Below are 17079 nucleotides of genomic sequence, written 5' to 3' on the forward strand. Positions count from 1 at the left end.
GCCTGAGCCTGCCCTGCCCAGCCTGAGCCTGCCCTGAGCTCCAGCCTGAGCCTGCCCTGAGCTCCAGCCTGAGCCTGCCCTGAGCTCCAGCCTGAGCCTGCCCTGAGCTCCAGCCTGAGCCTGCCCTGAGCTGCAGCCTGAGCCTTCCCTGATCTCCAGCCTGAGCCTGTCCTGCCCAGCCTGAGCCTTCCCTGAGCTCCAGCCTGAGCCTTCCCTGAGCTGCAGCCTGAGCCTGTCCTGAGCTCCAGCCTGAGCCTGTCCTGCCCAGCCTGAGCCTGCCCTGAGCTCCAGCCTGAGCCTGCTCTGCCCAGCCTCAGCGTTCCCTCCGCTCCTGGCACGTGCTGGCTTTCCTCGCTGCCCGAACATTCCCTGTGCCCATTGCACCCACCTGCTGGGCAGGGGACACGTTTCAAAGTGCTGGGTGGTGACACGGCACGCGGGGGTTTGGGAGGGTTTGGGGGTGCCCTCCCCTCCCCTCACGCCGCCGGTGTCTATGGCCGCCGCCCCCCGCTCCCAGGGCAGCCTTTCCGCCCGGGGTCCTCCCCGCCGCCCGGGGGCGCTGTCGCCGCGGCCGCGCCGCTCCGTTCGCCTTCCGGCTGCGGCGGCGCCAGTGCCGGTTCCGGCCGCCCGAGGATGGAGGCACGCGTGGCGCAGTCCGCGGCGAGGCTGGCGCGGCAGGTGCGGGGCCGGGCCGGGGCGGGACAGCCGGGCACGGCACCGCACGGAGCGGGACAGCCCCGAGGGGGGACAGCCCCGGGGTTCTGCGGGGAGAAGGCGGCGGGCGAGCCCTGAGAGCGCTCCCCCGGTACCGAAACCCGCGCAGTGGCCGAGCCCCGGGCGGGAGCGGAAGGTCTGTCTGGGGAGGGAAGGCGGAGAGCGGGCAGTGCTGAGGCCATTGCTGGGCTGCTGCCGTCTCTCCCGGGACCGAGGGCAGGGCTGCAGCGCTGCCCCGTCTCACACCCTGGGCGTGAGAGCGTTCCGAAAAAGCTTCTCCGAACAGTCATCGGGGGCCGGCCCCGCACGGCCTGGGGTCGCCGCCCCGTTCCGGTGCTGTGCCGTGCTCTGGCCCGGCAGGTCCCCGGCGAGGCGGGGGCGGCAGCAGCGCCGGGCCCGGGAGCCCCGGGCAGCCGGGGAGGGATGCGCCTCCTGTGCTGCTGGCGCCCGGGCCTCCTCCAGCAGCGTTATTGCAGCTATGCGGTGCTGCTTAGCTTTGGGAAATGATGCTGATCCTCTTTTCTGAACCCTCTGCCTTTTCAGTGACAATAATAATAAAAAATTAAAGGGCCAGGTCTGTCCCAGTCAATGGCCAGTGTTGCCAGTAGAGTTCAGAGGCAGTTTCAGGAAAGTTATTGATTTTATAGCTTTAAGAGTGAATCGTAGCATACCTTATGTCAGAAGGGACCCATGGATCATCAAGTCCACCTCTCCACTCCTCACAGCATTACCTAAAACTAAACCATATTGTTAAGAGCATATTCCAGATGCTCCTTGAATCCCAACAGGTTTGGTGTCACAACCACTTCCCAGGAGAGCCTGTGTCAGTGCACCAGCATCCACCTAGTGAAGAACCTTTCTGAACCAGTCTGAATTTCCCCTGGCACAGCTTCATTTCATTTCCCCATCTTCTGTCACTGGTCACCAGAGAGAGGAGAGTGGTGAGTGGTGCCCCATTGCCACTTAGAGATGAAGGCTGTACTACTCAGCTGTATGCCTGTCCCAGCCCAGCTGTTGGGACCTCAGCCCCATCAATTCTGGAACCTAGTGTAAGCATTGTTGAGTTCAGGCTTTCCTGCTGGGTCGTTCTGAATGAAAATTTCATTTCATCATCTGTATAAGCTGTTGATGAGCACAGTAAAAGGGAGACTGAAATGGCAGCAGCAGCACTGGGGTGCCATGGTGAAACCTTTTGCTCTCAGTTCACACTCAGGTAGAAACATAAGGACTGCTGTGTGAAGAAGAGGAGGACTAAACAGGAGAGACAAATGTGACAGTCTGGAGTGACACATTGGGCTTGGTTACATCTGAAATGGGGCCATCCCAAATGCCTCCAGGTGCCCATGCTGTGGATTTACTGGTTTGATGCAGTCATGGGAAAAAAAACTAGAAGAGACTTGCTGAACTGTGTAGTATTTTAGGTTTTATCTCCTGGCTATATCCAAGTGATTCCAATGCTAATTGTCACCCTCTAAAAGAGCTCTTTGGGCAGGGTGTCTGCCCAGGGGTCAGTGATTCCTGGGCACTGTGACTCTGGCTTCTGACCATGCACATGGCCAAACCTCCTTCCTTGTCCTCACTTGTAGGATAACAGTATGGAAAGAAGCTCCAGTAGGTTACTGATCATCTCACCTGTGAGTCTTCCCTTGGGTAGCCAGAGGTATTTGTAATTATGTAGGAAAATCCAATTCTGATTCCTCTTCTGTAAAGCTTGTCAGTGGTACTGAAATACCCTGGTGGTTATAACTTTGAGGGAGTGTTTTAATGCAGGAGGAAAACTTGTGAGTGCTTGTTGTCTTGGACATGCAGGGATTTTAGTTTTAGAAGCAGAACATGATTTTCTGGTTCTGGAGAATGTTTGCCTTCAATGAAGAACTCTCCTTGGGGTTTTGGAGGCTTCACTAGAGAGAAGATAATACTGTGTGGACACAGAATTTACAGATTATGTAATATTAGGGGTAGAAAATACCTTTGTGCTTTAAAGCACATTCTGGGCTTGGGGGGAGGAGTTATGTGTGTCACTGCTCTGATGTTTGTAGCAATAATGGTCACTGAAACTTACAGTGACACAGCTGTAAAAACAGTTAAATCTCTTGTGCTATTTTTTAACTTGAAGTACAGACAATTTTACAAATAGTTCTATAAATTATGTGAAATGCTACTAGATCAGGCCGGGAGGAAAAACTGAAAATAAACAAGTCTATTTGCTGTTGCTTATATGGGGGAAGGTTTGTGTATGTATATAAATGAGAGAAAAAAATTATTTTTGGGACACCTTCCTTGGGTTTTGGAAAGAAAAAGCTGTAATGGGACTATTTGAAGTGAGTTGCTTATAAGGTACAGCTGTGCTGTTAAATTATTTTAGTTGTGTAAATGCCAAACCAGAGGATGTGATACAGATTTATTTCCTCAAAGTCCCATTTCTTCCCATCCAAACTGCAGGAGGCAAGCATTGTGTTCTCTGTAGCAGAGGAGACCTTGAGGCTGTAACAGAAGTGTGCCATAAACTGAGGCACAACTGAAGAATGACCTCAATAGTACTGATTTTCAGCTTGGCCCACAAATAAGCCAATTTTAAGATTGTTTTGCCTAAGCCTAGATTTTTGAGCATGTGCAGTTAGTTACAGCAGCATTCCTGGGAGCTGTTGTTCAGGTGGACATACAAGACCAAGAGATTCAATGGCCCAATTTTTTCCTAATTAAATAGTCTGATTGTTTCAAGAGCAATGAAGTAAATGAGCCCTTTTTGATAAGGTTTGGTGGCCTGCAATAATAGCCTGAGCTGCTTCCTGCTGTGGAAGTGCTGGCAGAGGAGAGCCTGGATGAAGGAGCCAAGGGGGTGACAAGCCAGGGTGGGCAGTGCTCACTGCCTCCCTCCAGAGCACCAACTCCCTCAAACCTTCAGTAGCCTCCAGGACTCTGTCAGAGCCAGCTTTGTGGCTCAGTTCACAAAGCCTCCTATGGGGGAGGACAAGAGATGGACAACAGAGATGAAACTTGAGCTGTTTGGTTTCTTTAGGGTGTGGGGTGAGGAAGATTCCTGCTCTTTACAGCAGCTTTGAACCATTTTGCTGCTGACAGATCTGTCCAGTGAGAGACTACAAGTCAGAAATACAATTTAATAGGGAAAAAGCTAAAAATAAAATGCAAGCAATAGTATGAAAGAAAAACCACTGACAGAGTCAGAATACAACTTGACACCCCACTCGTTAGGATGGTGGTAGCAGTGTAGATGAAGTGATCTTGTTGAAGTAGTGATCCTGTAGAAATCCTGGCAGTGATCCTGGTAACTTTTGTCCTCTGGAAACCAGTGAGTAAGGGCAACTTTGATGTTCCAAATCTCAGCTTTTATCTGGGTAGGAAATGTTTGGCTCCTTCCCCTGGCTGGAGCATCTCCCAATGGGATGATGTAATTTTATCAGTCATGCAGTGGGACTCGATGCCCCATTAGCAGAAGATACCTCCCTGGAGGAAGGGTGGGGTGTGAGAAGGATAAAGAACATTGTCCCACCCGATTTTTAACAGATGGCCCATTAGCAGAGGATATTTCTCACAGAGATAACAATCACTGCCCCACCTGGTTTCAGCAGATGATGACAGAATACATACTTTTGGGCATATCTTTACACTGTAACCTAGGACAGTCAGGGCTGTAAAGTCTGGTGGGATACCAGAAAATTGGTTTGGAATATAGAACCCCCTCCTAAAATTGCCAAGTGCTCCTAAATGCCTTGTGTCAGTCTCAGGGGAGAAGACATACGTTTCCTTCCTGGACAGGGCAGGAAGGATTGTGTGGCCAGGTGGAAGTGAGTGCACCCTGCAGAAATGCCCCTGTGGAGCAGCATGATATTCTGGCATTCCTGTCTCAAGGTGGAGTTTGAGCTTGCTGGGGTTGTGTGAGTGATTGTGATTTCTTCTGAAACTGTTGCCTGTGAGATGATGAAAGAGGCTGAAGGAGGCTATGGGGAATTTTGAGTCAAATAATTTTTTATCTTTGTTAAAAAAAGCTGGAGAAAGTGCTTATTTGGGGAATATCTCATTAGCATGTCCTGTTGTCTTTCTGGTACATCTGTCTTGATATTAGTGAGACTGTTTTCTCACTGCATTTTTTAAAGAGTGTTTCAGAATCTTTGTTTTTCACACAAGTAGAAACAATCTTCAAATATTAATTGTTTGGAATTACTCAGCTCACATGTCACTGCTGTTGCCTTTACAATGCAAACTAGCACTGTGCCTGAGATCTTGCAGCTCCTCACCTCTTGTCCCCTCTCCAGGAATTACTGTGTGACAACTCAATTTGCTTTTCAGGAAAACGAGATCAAGTTGTTGACTGCAGAAATTGAGCATCTGAAGAACTTTGGGTGCTTGGGAGTCTCCCCAAGTTTGGAAGGATTGCGAGACGAAAACGCAAAACTCAAATACCGGTTAAACTTTCTTAAGAAGGTAAGGGAATAAAAAAATACTGCTGTACCATTTGGGTTTTGTTCTCATGAGGACAAGCTAAATAAATAGTGTGAGTTTGTTACTGTTCTGATGTGTGACAGCATGCTTGCTCTGCATTCTGACACCTTAATTGGTGGCACATCAGATATTTCTTGGTTCTTTAAACAGAAGCCTGTTTTGTGGAAAATGTCAGTAGGTCAATAAGCCCACATGGTCATGTCTTGGGCAGTTTTTGACCAGGTAGCCCAGCTGAGGTCTGTCCCAGGTTCACCAGCACAGGTGTGAGAAGTAATGCAGCCCTACAATCAAGGGAAGGCTTGTGCTGGGAGGTTCAGCAGGAGGAGCATGTGATTTTTATGTTGTATATGTTGCTCCTGTGCCGGAGGTGTCAGCCAAATCTGTCAGCTGTGCTCTGCCAGGCAGCCAAGGAGAAAAGTGGGATGTAACAGCTCCTCAGATGTTGTGAATTTAGCCTTCTGGATTTTGGTGGTTTTCTGTTTCAGAGCCTTCAAGAGGAAAGAAGTAAATCAATGAAAAGCATGATTAATATCAACAACTTACTCCAGGAGATCTTTGGAGCTGCCATTCAAGCTGCCTACCCAGACTTAGAAAACCCTCCTCTGGTGGTGACACCAAGTCAGCAGGCTAAATTTGGGGACTACCAGTGTAACAGTGCCATGGGCATATCACAGGTAAATGATGTAAACAATCTCAACAAATCAGTGGAAAAGGGGATGTTGTCTCTTGGAAGCTGAGGGATAGACAGCACAATGAGTGTTGCAATATGGGGCCTGTTGCAGGTGCCTGGGCTAAGAATTGAGTGAGTGTTTAATGGTATTTAAGGGAAGCATTGGCCTTTACAGAGCTGGCCTTTAAACCTCTGTTCAGATGCCTGGTATGAGGAAGCTAATGTGTGTGACACAGAAAAACTGCTCAGTTCGTGGGACCTAAATCAAATCAGTATTTAAGTGCTGCATCGATTTACTAATGATGTGCAATTAACTACCAATTAGTGAGTTGTATATTTGGAAAACATACAACTGAAAACAGCCAAACAATAAATCACGATTCTGGAGAATTGCAAAATGTTGAGAAGCACCTGCATAACTGCTCTTCTCTAGTACCAGGGAAGTGTAACATTCTGACATATTCATGTGCACATAACCCCTTCTCACAGGACAGGTGACAAAAGGGCATCTCTTGGCTCACACCTCCTGTTGCTGTGGGTGCTGTGGTTTCTTCCTCCTCACAAACACACACAGCAGAGCAAAGGGCCCCAGTTGCTGCCCTGTGTGCTCTGTTGAGTTTGGATCCCTGTATTTTGCATCCCAAACTGCCCTCCCTGAGCTCCACCCACAAGAAACTGAGCATTGTCAGGCCTGGGTGTGCTCAGGACGTGCTTTCTCAGAGCCCAGCCAGGTGTGGATTGCTGTTCAGGCACTACCCTTCAGAATGGTTCTCTGGCTCTGTCCTTTGCTTTACATCTCTTGTTACTTCTCTGAGTTCAGGGAGTTTGACCAAAGAGGACCCAAACAGGATCAGAGACACTTCAGCAGTTGCTCAGGCTGCTCAGTGAGCTGGGACTGTGCTGAAGTAAGTCCAGGAGGTGTGGGAGAAAGAAGGTAGTGTGTTCCAGCTTGGGTGCTGAAGTGCCCTTTCAGTGCATTGATGCCTTTGGGTGACTACGTAGACACTTTGGAATTACAGATCTCTTATTTGGTAACCTAAACAGAAACAGGTCCTGTTGTCAAATCACCTTTATTAAGCCCTTAGACTGGCAGTTTTGACACAGGACTTGCACTGCCGCTCAGGGAGCGCTGCTGTCCCAGCTGTCCCGGTGCAGTGAGCTGACTGGGCAGCACGGATCCGATACGTGCCCGGCAGCAGGCTCTGGGCACGGCCCTCCGCGGTCCCGTGTGTGCCCTGGGTCTCATTAGCACGTTGTGGCTGTGCCGCTGCCCGGGGTGGCTGCAGTGACACGGGATTCAGGGCGCTGCCCCGCCTCTGACCGCCGCGTTACCCCAATTAAGGCGCGGTTGGGATTCTGGAGCAGCCCCGGCTTCCCAGTGCCGACGTGCTTCACATAACTCGGTGTCTGAACGGACCCCTTCCGGCCAGGGTTTGGAGTTCCAGGTTGTCGGCTGTGGTGCTGGATAAGGGTTCCTGGTGCTGGGCTTGGCTTGAGTGTGTTCCCCGGGCAGGCTGTGCACTGGGCTGGAGCCTGGCTGTGCTCACACAGGCACTGTGTCAGCACGGCAGAGCCAGGGGGTGACAGCAGCAGGATGGGCACTTTGTCAGCCTGTTTTAGGGGCTTGGCTGGGGTGCAGGGTGTCCACTGGGCAGAGCTGGAACACGGTCAGGGTCACTGGGAGTGCCAGGGAGCAGGAAGTGCCCTGCCTGGGGCAGCGCTGGTACGTGCCAGGCAGCAGCCTCTCCCTGTGGCCGCTGCTGTGCAAAGGACCCTCACAAATGTCTATTGTTTTCCTGGGAGCTCATTAGCGTATTAATGCTTGGGGCTCCAGCCAGGAGCTCCACTTGCTCCTCGGAGCAACAGGAGTGTGGTAACCATTTGGAATGGTTCAGATAACGTGCCTGGAATCTGGTAACATGCCCATAATGTGGGTTTGCATTTATTTTTCCTGTAGTTTACACTTCAAGCAATACTAAAACTACTGAGATTTGCTTTTCTTGCCCTTTTTAAGCCTTTACCATCTCGTAAGGATCCTGTGTATGACAGGTTTAACAGAAAATTGAAACTTTAGTAGAAATACATTTTAGAGTAGACTGTAACTTAGAAGCAGTGAGTGTAAATTCGGAATTGACAAAGAAGTACATCTTTGTGGCCTCAGTGGGATTGTTTTCAAACACATCACAGTAATACTGGAAAATCATGTGCTCAGAAACAAATACTTGTGGTAATTTTATACAAGTGTGAATGTAGTGTTTTGAAAGGGGTGGGTTGGGCTGGTTTACAAAATCCTACTAAAGGTTGTTTTAGTAAAGTTTGCAAAAAGCTATGGGAGAGGATGCTTTAGGATTGGACAGGGAAGTTGTGTAGTTGGACTAGGTGATCTTCAAAGGTCTGTTCCAACTCAAACCCCTCTGATGTATGTCCTGTTCTTTGAGTTCTTCACAGTGGGCTGCTCATGTCTCCAGGGAAAAGGAGAGCTACTTTAACAGTAGTTTTTCTGATGCTCTTTGAAGAAAATTGGGTAGTGCTGGGATTATCTTTGCTTGGGTTGTTGGATTTTATTTATTTATTCATTTATTAATCTATTCACCTATTTATTTATTAAGCTCAAGACTAAGACAGGACTGAAGGCAGTTTGCTTTGGTTGTGTTTAATCATAAATAAACAGACCTGCTCTGAAATTACACTCAGCATCTGCTGGAGGCACAGTTCAGAGCTTCAAATGTGGATGCTGGCAGAGCTGAGGACACCCATGAGACTGATCAACAGGATTGTGAAGCACTGAACGACTGTGCCAGCTGTGTTGATTTTTAAAGGGTTTGTCCATTTGCTAGCTTAGAAAAGTACAAATTTGCCAAACCACTTAGCAGATTTTGAAAAATAGCCTGATTTTCTTCTGACATAGGGACTGCTCTGAGCAGACGGAGGTGAACATGTTGGGTCCAGTCAGACTCATGCTGTGGAGAACTGACCTGGTCTGTAAAATTTGCTAGAGATGTTTCTCTTTGTGTGTATCTCTGTATTATGAAGCTGAAGGACCATGAGGATGTTTCAGTGCCTCAGTATCTGTGCTCTCTGTTTTGCTCTCTAGGATGTTTTGGAGGACTGAGTTTTACTTGATCTTTGTTGTGTTCCAGATATTACTCAAAACCAGGGAACAGAAGGTTATCCCACGAGAAATCGCAGAGAAAATAGCAAAAAATATTCCTGCCAATGAATGCATTGAGAAGGTTGAAATTGCTGGTCCTGGTAAGATAGGTTCATTTTACACACTTTGTATATCTTAAAGCAAAAAGGGCAGTTTTATAGTAAGAGGGAAGCTGAGTTGAGTTCTACTGTTTTGTGGTTTAAAACTGCAGTTTCACGGGGAATTAACTTCTTCTGACTTGGTGAGCTTTGCAGCACTCAGACTACAGATTTTCTGTAGTCTGAGTAGTATTTTCTGTACAGATTTTCAGTACAGATTTTCTGCAGTCTGTTTTCTGCAGCAGAAAAAAATATACTTCTGTATTAGAATCAGCAGGTATTTAAATAAAAGCAAGCCCTTTAATTAGCAATTTTTCCACTCCTTAAAGGGAGCAACTTTTTCCTTTTTCAATATTGGTGATGGGAATCAAACCACAGACATGAAATCACAGGAATAACTGACAGCCCTTCTCCCTACTGCTTGCATGGTGAGGAGACCTTGTTATGTCAGAACTGAGAGGCTGGAGTAGCACAGAGGTTATTGCTGCATTTGTTTTTGTTCCTGTGACCCAGGGAAAAATACAAGGGCTCATATTCCTGAGGGCTTCAGCATAAACACAAAAATTCCATGACACCTTCATGAAGCCTTCTAGGGCTTGTTCATTGACTCTGTGAAGGAAGAGAAGTAAGTCAGTGTCATACTATGAGCATAAATTATCCCAGATTAAACTGTATGGTTTAGAATATTAATTTCTTTTAAAAAGATAAAGCAGGATTTGGTTTTGCATTCTGGAAACCAAATTATTTATTTTCTCATTAAAATTTTTTTTCTATAAATTCATTGTTGAGTGACAGTGTACAAAAAGGAGTTATGTCAGTGGTGTAGCTTGCAGTGTCTGCCTCCTGCAGTAAAGGCTACAGTGGTGTGAACAGGCTCTTCTAATCTGGGAACAGAAATTGTCTTCAAGTGGCAGCTTTGTTGTCCTGTGACTGAAAAATGTTTTGTCAAGCTGACTTTATGTGCTCTTGTGCTTGATGCATGAAAACAGAAATCCAGGGGGAAGGAAACAAAAAATGGTTTGAGGCACTTCTACAGCCCCAGCACTCACTGCTGTTTTTTTCCTGCAAAGGTTTTATCAATGTCCACTTGAGAAAGGATTTTGTGTCGAAGCAGCTGAGCAGTTTATTGATCAATGGAGTTCAACTACCAGCTATTGGCAAAAGGAAAAAGGTACAGCAGTAAGCACACAGCCATCTTGGTACAGGGAAAATGTTCTGGACTGCAGGTAGCTTTGACATTCCCCTCGAAGGGATGTGCTGAGTAGATGTCCATGTCAGCAGGTTGTTAGAGCAAAGTATGTGGGATGTGGCATAGCAGCTGGGGGCCATGGGCTAGGTCAGCTCTGCTTGCTGTGGTCTCTGGTGTCTGAGGGACAGGGCTCCCTGGGGATGGGGGTTGTGCCCAGGTCAGTGTGGGAATGATCCCTGACCCTCATTTGGGCTGCAGCAAAGCTCACTCTGATGTTCCCTGCTGAGGGTCAGCGGAGGTGATTCTCACTCCCCTGCTCCCCCAACAAACCCAGATCAAACACACGAGGTGTGGGAATGGCCTTTTATTCATGTGTTCCTTTGGTTCCTTGCCCAAGGTGGTGGTGGATTTCTCCTCCCCCAACATTGCAAAGGAGATGCACGTGGGCCACCTGCGCTCTACCATCATTGGGGAGAGCATGTGCCGGCTCTTCGAGTTCGCGGGTTACGATGTGCTCAGGTGAGACTCAGTGCCTGGGTGTGGTGGGCTTGCTGGGCTGTCTGTGCAGTCCCTGGCTCTCTCTTCTGCTCTGTATTAGTTTATAAGCACATAGCAAATAACCCTTTTTGGGTAATAGATACTAAGCTGAGCAAGTGTAGCAGGGTTAGCAATCAAGGTGGGCAGTACCTTCAGTGCAGTGAAATTAGGGAGCTTGCCTGGGCTGGGTTTCTGGTTTTATGTGTTTTTATTTTAGAATATATATTTTTTAAATGTGTCTATTTTAAAGCATATGTTTAAGAGATGATTATTATTGTCCTCTTCAATTGCTCCAAGGTTGAACCATTTAGGAGATTGGGGCACCCAGTTTGGAATGCTTATTGCTCACCTCCAGGACAAATTTCCAGATTACTTAACTGTTTCTCCTCCCATTGGGGATCTCCAAGCTTTTTACAAGGTATGTGTAGTAGATAAATGTGGTGTTTATGTCAACATCTGAAAAGCAGATGGAGGAGCTTTACAAATTGCAGGTAGATTTGGAGAAAGGAAAGAATCAAGTCACTGTTAGCAGATTATTGTGATACTAGCCACGGGTGATGGATTGTGTTATCTGGTATTGAACTGTCTGTATGGGGCACAGTCAAAGGCCTTTGTAAGCACATGGCCTTTCTGTCTTGAGATGAGCATACTTGGAGAGCCTGTTAGCAGTGGTGGTTTGTTTCAGGGGGAAAGCAGTGCTTTTCCATGTGTTTCCTTGCAGGAATCCAAGCAGAGGTTTGACACAGAGGAGGAATTTAAGAAGCGAGCCTACCAATGTGTGGTGCTGCTGCAGAGCAGAAACCCTGACTTCATTAAAGCCTGGAACCTCATCTGTGACGTGTCACGCAGAGGTGACTTCGCCACATCTGGAATCGTGTCTCAGCTGTATAAGAGGGTGGCTTTTCTCACTTTATGTCTGAGCACACCCTTCTGTTTTCTCTTGAAAGTCACTGCCACACTGCTAAGAGAGCTGAAAGCAAAAAGCCAGTACAACCAAAGTACTGGACTGTATTAAGTGGAGACTTTCAGCTAAATCTTGTCTCCTGAGTCCTAATCTGATGGCTTGACCAAGAGATGGATAATGCTTTTTGGGCCTTGCTGTACCCACTGGTAAACATGCCACTGGTTCCTACTGTGTGCCTTTAAGTTTTTTGTTCTCTTTCCCTCAAGAATTCCAGAAAATCTACAATTGTTTGGATGTCACAATCATAGAGAGAGGGGAATCCTTCTACCATGAGATGATGAAAGACATTGTGAAAGAATTTGAAGATAAAGGTGAGGCTTTTGGTCTCAGGTCAGAAGTTCTGCAGCTGAGAGGATGAGCATGGCAACCTCAATCCTATATAGCAGGGCTTAGGGCTGATGCTTTTCAAGTTACATCTTCCCCACCTTTGGTTTTTGTCTCTTGCTAAGAGGGTATTTTGTGGCTTTTCCTCTTGCCAAGAAGACTGAATCTTACTTGCTGACATCAAAAGCAGTTTGTCTGTGATATTTGTAGGCAGTAGCACAGGGTACTACTGGAATTCATTGTATTCTGAGTAAACAGTCAAGGAGCAATATATGGCAGACTTCCAGTCTTAGTGTTGTGACTGTGTGGGAACTTTCTCTGAGAAATCTCTCTGAAGACAGTGGGATTTTTGGATCATGGTGACTTTGAAACTGGCAAGAAGCCAAATGCAGCATAAAATGTCTCTGGTTTTATGTGTTCTTGTCTGGATTTTGCAGTTCTTGAGTCTCACCATCTGAAGTGTTCTGTCTCACCTCAGAAAGACTCTGTGCAGAGTCCTCATCATAATTCTGTAGAGTTTCTGTTGCCTTTAATGCCGTATTTTGTGATGGGGTTTTGGCTGTACAGGCAGATCTGGATGCAAGTGATGGGAGGTTTTGAGTTAGGTCTTTCCTGGTAAGATCACATTTGTGCAGATCTGCTTCCTTGTGCATAGTTCTGGAAGTGCTGTACAGAGTGGGACTTGTGTTGACAAGGGAGTTCTCATATAGGTCTTTCCATATATTTGATTATGTGAGTGTGTGGCCTTTTCTCCCTGGTAGCAGCAGGGAAGGGAAGTGTTGCTGCTGTCCCAGAAGCCCCCTGTTGTGCTGGACACAGAATGTTCTCCTTGCTTTTGCAGGCTTTGTCCAGGTTGATGATGGCCGGAAGGTGGTGTTCGTCCCGGGATTCCCTGTCCCGCTGACTATCGTGAAGTCGGACGGAGGTTACACCTATGACACATCAGACTTGGCTGCTCTGAAGCACAGGCTGTGTGAGGAGAAGGGTGACATCCTTATCTACGTAGTGGATAGTGGCCAGGTGAGTTCAGCACCCTCTGCTGTAACTGCTGGTGCTGGTCAGTACAAAGTGTGGGAAATGATGGATGCAACAGTAACACTGGTAGAACACCACAGGGTCTTTAGTGTCCTTACCTGAGCAGTGATGTGAATTTGCCAGTTGCTGCTTTTGTAAAGCTGGAAAACTGTGGGAAAGGTTGAACTTCTCAAAGCAGAATTTGCCTGTTAAACTGGAAGCACTTGAATTGTGAGAGCATAGTTGTGAATAGGATAAAGCTGGGAAGAAACTGCATGTGGAGGAGTGGAATGAAAACCAGTTGTTGGTGTTTATTTCCTTGCAGTCTATGCATTTCCAAACAATATTTGCAGCTGGACAGATGATTGGCTGGTACGATCCCAAAGTCACCAGAGTGGCCCATGCTGCCTTTGGAGTGGTGCTGGGGGAAGACAAGTAAGTGGCTGGGTGTACTTTTTCATCTGTCTGTGCCTTGGAGAGAAAGTTTGAGTGAATGCAGGAGACTTACTCTCATTCGTTGACAGCTATGTATGTGGCACCAAAAAACCCCCAAAACAAAGCAAATCCCTAAGTGTGTCACTGTTCTGTGTCATTGCCCTTGATCCACACAGTCTCTGCTGCTGTGGCCACATTCCCTCTCGAGCCTGGCTTCTGCTGCCTGGCATTTGGGGAGGGGCACTTGGATTGCCTGGTGGAAGCTAATGTGGTACTGGGAGATGGCAGTGGTAAAGGACACAATTTTCATTACTTTCTGCCTCCTTCATACTAGATGAAGCAAAAGTTGGGAAAAGTCTGTATTGTGTGGTATTGTGTGCTGCTTAATGTCTGGAACTGGACAGTTCTGACTGTTGAATCCTTCCTGGCCATTCCTACTGACCATGCTATGGGTGCTCTCCCAGTTTTGGAGCTGTCCGTGTGATGGCAATTTCTTCAATACAAAAGGATTTGCCATCTGATTTTTTCCTAAGCTTGCTGGGGACTAGGCAGTGGGTGGAAGTGTTTTGCCTCATGCAGGAGATCATTTTGACTGTGTGTTTTCAGGAAGAAGTTCAAAACTCGTTCAGGGGACACAGTGCGTCTCATAGACCTGCTGGAGGAAGGGCTGAAACGAGCCATGGACAAGCTGAAAGACAAGGAACGGGACAAGGTAGTTGTGACAGATTGCTTGTCTTTCCTGAGAACTTCCCAGATAGGTTCAGAGACTTATGCTCTGCATTGCTGAATGAGACTTCTATCTGTCTTGCTTCTTGATGGCCTGCAGAGAACTGGACAGTATGGGACATGAAATGTAACGGAAGGACCAAACTCTGTCCAAGCACGGTGTGAGGCAGTGGAACTGGGAAGTGTAGTGTAGGGTGAAAGTGAAAAGTCCCTTTTTAAACAGGAACACGAGGAAGCAAGGGAAAAAAACACCTTGAAACTCTCTAAAGAGCTTATAGGAGTCAGGCACAAAGTGCTTTGCTTTGCTGCCACTGTTCCAGCAGACAGGGGTTTGTAAGTGTTGGGGTTGACCAAAATGCTCCATAAGGTTAGGAGGACCAACATTTGTTCCATGTACATGTAGTTTGTAAGAAGCAGGGGCAGAGCACATCACACCTGGCAGGTTGAGGGGCACAGAAGTCCTGTGGGATGTCAGAAGAGGGAGTCAGCCCTAATCTGGGCAGGACTGTGGTGCCAGTGAATTGCAGGAGAGGTGAGGGGTGGGTGTGGGGTTGTCTGGTGCCCTAAAGCAGAGAGGTGTGTGGGAACTGAGCACCAGGTAGGTGCTCAGCAGCCTGGGCTTTCCTCCTGCTGAGAGGCCAGGGCTGTGCGTAATGCTTTGTTCTTCCTCTTCACTGTTGCTTGTTTGGAAATTGTACCAGGTGCTGACACCAGAAGAGCTGAAAGCTGCCCAGACATCAGTGGCTTTTGGATGCATTAAATATGCAGATCTGTCCCACAACAGACTCAATGATTACGTGTTCTCCTTTGACAAGATGCTGGATGACCGAGGGAACACAGCTGCCTATCTGCTCTATGCCTTCACACGGATCAGGTGTGTGGGGTGGAGGGAGCTGCAGGAGTTGGTGCTCGTGCTCTCTGCATCTGTGTCACAAAGGGACATGTGAGCAATGGGGTGACAGTCCCATCAGTGCTGTTGGGGATGTTTGGTAAGAGAAGCCAGCTACACTGGGATGCAGCACAGACAAGATTTTATTTGTCATTGCACACGATGTATCCAGTGCCACCTGAAACGGCTCCTCTGTGACACAAAGGGAGATGTGGGAGTTCCTGGTAAGCAGAAGATTTAGGTGTTTGGAAAAGGATGCATTTGTGTTCCAGCAGCTGCTCAGCTTAGATATTGCCACACCCCAGTTTTTCTGGCACCCTGAGCCCTGGTTTGCTTGGCAGTATCAGCTGTCCTTGCTGATGCAGGTGCCTAGAGCCCATCCCTCCCTGTTCCTCTGCAGTGCCCTCCTGGATCTCCCTGAGGGCTGTCTGTCCCCTTTGGCCTGGTCACCCAGGACTGTACAACAGAGGCCACCAGCCCTGAGCCAGGCCAGGTGACCAGGCTGGCCCTGGGCAGGCTGGGCAGTGGGACCCTCACAAGCAGACTCTGTTCTGGACCATTCCAGGGCAATTGCACGCTTGGCCAATATCGATGAGCAGATGCTGCGGAAGGCAGCCAGGGAGGAGGTGCTTGTCCTCGACCATGAGAAGGAGTGGAAACTGGGCAAGTGCATCCTGAGGTTTCCTGAGATCCTGCAGAAGATCCTGGAGGACTTGTTATTGCACACACTCTGTGACTACCTGTATGAGCTGGCCACCACCTTCACTGAGTTCTATGACAGCTGCTACTGCGTTGAGAAGGACAGGCAGACTGGTGAGTGTTGGCCATAGGGTGCTGCATGGGCCTGTGTCATATCCTGTGGTACATCCATCTCCAGGGTGTTACCCTGTGTTGGAAAGGGAGTTATCACACTGCTGTGTCCATGTGGGAGGTTTGACAGACACTGGCAGAGCCTGTGTTGTCACTGAGCAGGAAGGTTAAGTAGAGTTGGGAGCGGCCAGGCACCTGGAAACAGGAGGGGTGGTCAGTCTGCCTGGTTTGGGGAGAGCTGGAAGCGTTCCATGTGCCAGTCCAGGGCCTGGTTTTGGGCGAAGAGGCTTTCCCTAGGGAAGGTACTGCTGTTCTGAGCAGCTACTCCAGCTCCTCTGTCTATTTTCCAGGCCAGATCGTGAAGGTGAACATGTGGAGGCTGCTGCTGTGCGAAGCCACTGCCACCGTCATGGCCAAAGGATTCGACATCCTGGGGATTAAGCCTGTGCAGAGGATGTAGCTGTTCCCTGTGGAATGACAATAAAGGGACTAAACAACTGGAGTTGTCTGTCTGTTGGAGTGGGGTTGTGGTAAGGGAAAAAATAGTAGAGGGGGTAGGAAAAGAGAGAAAAGGAGTGTGGCTTCAAGCAGCTGCAGATAGAGGCAGACAAGTGGCTGTGAGCACAGCTCAGAGCAATTCTCGGTGAAGGAGCCAAAGCCCATGAACTCAGAACACCCAAGGGTACCTCCAGGAAACCCTTCAGCCACCCACACTCCCAGAGCCAATGGTACTCTGATCCATACTCCCTCCATTCACTTTACCTCAGGTGCCAAGGTGTAAACAAGTCACCCAGCCTTTGATGTCATCTGTGCTGGTGGGGGGAGGCAGGCAGCAGTTCTACCTGGAGGAGCAGGAAGCCCAGGGGAGGAACAGATCAGTTAAACTGCATTCCCTCTGAGGAAAACACAAGGGAAATGCCTTTCCCCTCAGCAACAATGTTTTGAATCTCTATGGAGTTGCAAACCTCTTTGTGGAGTGCATGTCAATCTTGGGCAACTACAAGGAGCCACAGCTCCTGCCTTTGCCTTGGGGTTTGTTGGATGCTCTGTGAGCATCCTAAAAAAAATTCTGGAGTCCTAAAGCAGCACGAAATGCA

General features: G+C 48.2%; 2 protein-coding genes across 7 annotated transcripts in view; one reads left to right on the forward strand and one right to left on the reverse strand.

Moving 5' to 3' along the window:
• The first annotated feature begins 564 nt into the window (after nt 1-564).
• On the forward strand, nt 565-16480 carry RARS1 (arginyl-tRNA synthetase 1). The gene is made up of 15 exons (XM_079319932.1): nt 565-678; nt 5023-5157; nt 5661-5849; nt 8986-9097; nt 10165-10265; nt 10681-10802; nt 11118-11238; nt 11542-11671; nt 11991-12095; nt 12950-13128; nt 13448-13557; nt 14164-14269; nt 14985-15157; nt 15738-15985; nt 16333-16480. The coding sequence occupies exons 1-15, from the start codon at nt 634-636 to the stop codon at nt 16440-16442; spliced, it is 1986 nt and encodes a 661-aa protein (XP_079176058.1). The 5' UTR covers nt 565-633; the 3' UTR covers nt 16443-16480.
• Nucleotides 16393-17079, reverse strand: part of LOC306808916 (rho GTPase-activating protein 7-like) — a 44679-nt gene continuing 43992 nt past the window's right edge. For all 6 annotated transcript variants that reach the window (XM_079319929.1, XM_079319931.1, XM_079319925.1 and 3 more), the window contains exon 11: nt 16393-16824. In XM_079319929.1, coding sequence (XP_079176055.1) covers nt 16786-16824 — 39 coding nt within the window. In that variant the 3' untranslated portion in view covers nt 16393-16785. The remainder of the gene's footprint in view (nt 16825-17079) is intronic.

This window comes from Erithacus rubecula, assembly GCF_903797595.1.
Source record: "Erithacus rubecula genome assembly, chromosome: 16".
In the NCBI taxonomy this organism is placed as follows: domain Eukaryota; kingdom Metazoa; phylum Chordata; class Aves; order Passeriformes; family Muscicapidae; genus Erithacus; species Erithacus rubecula.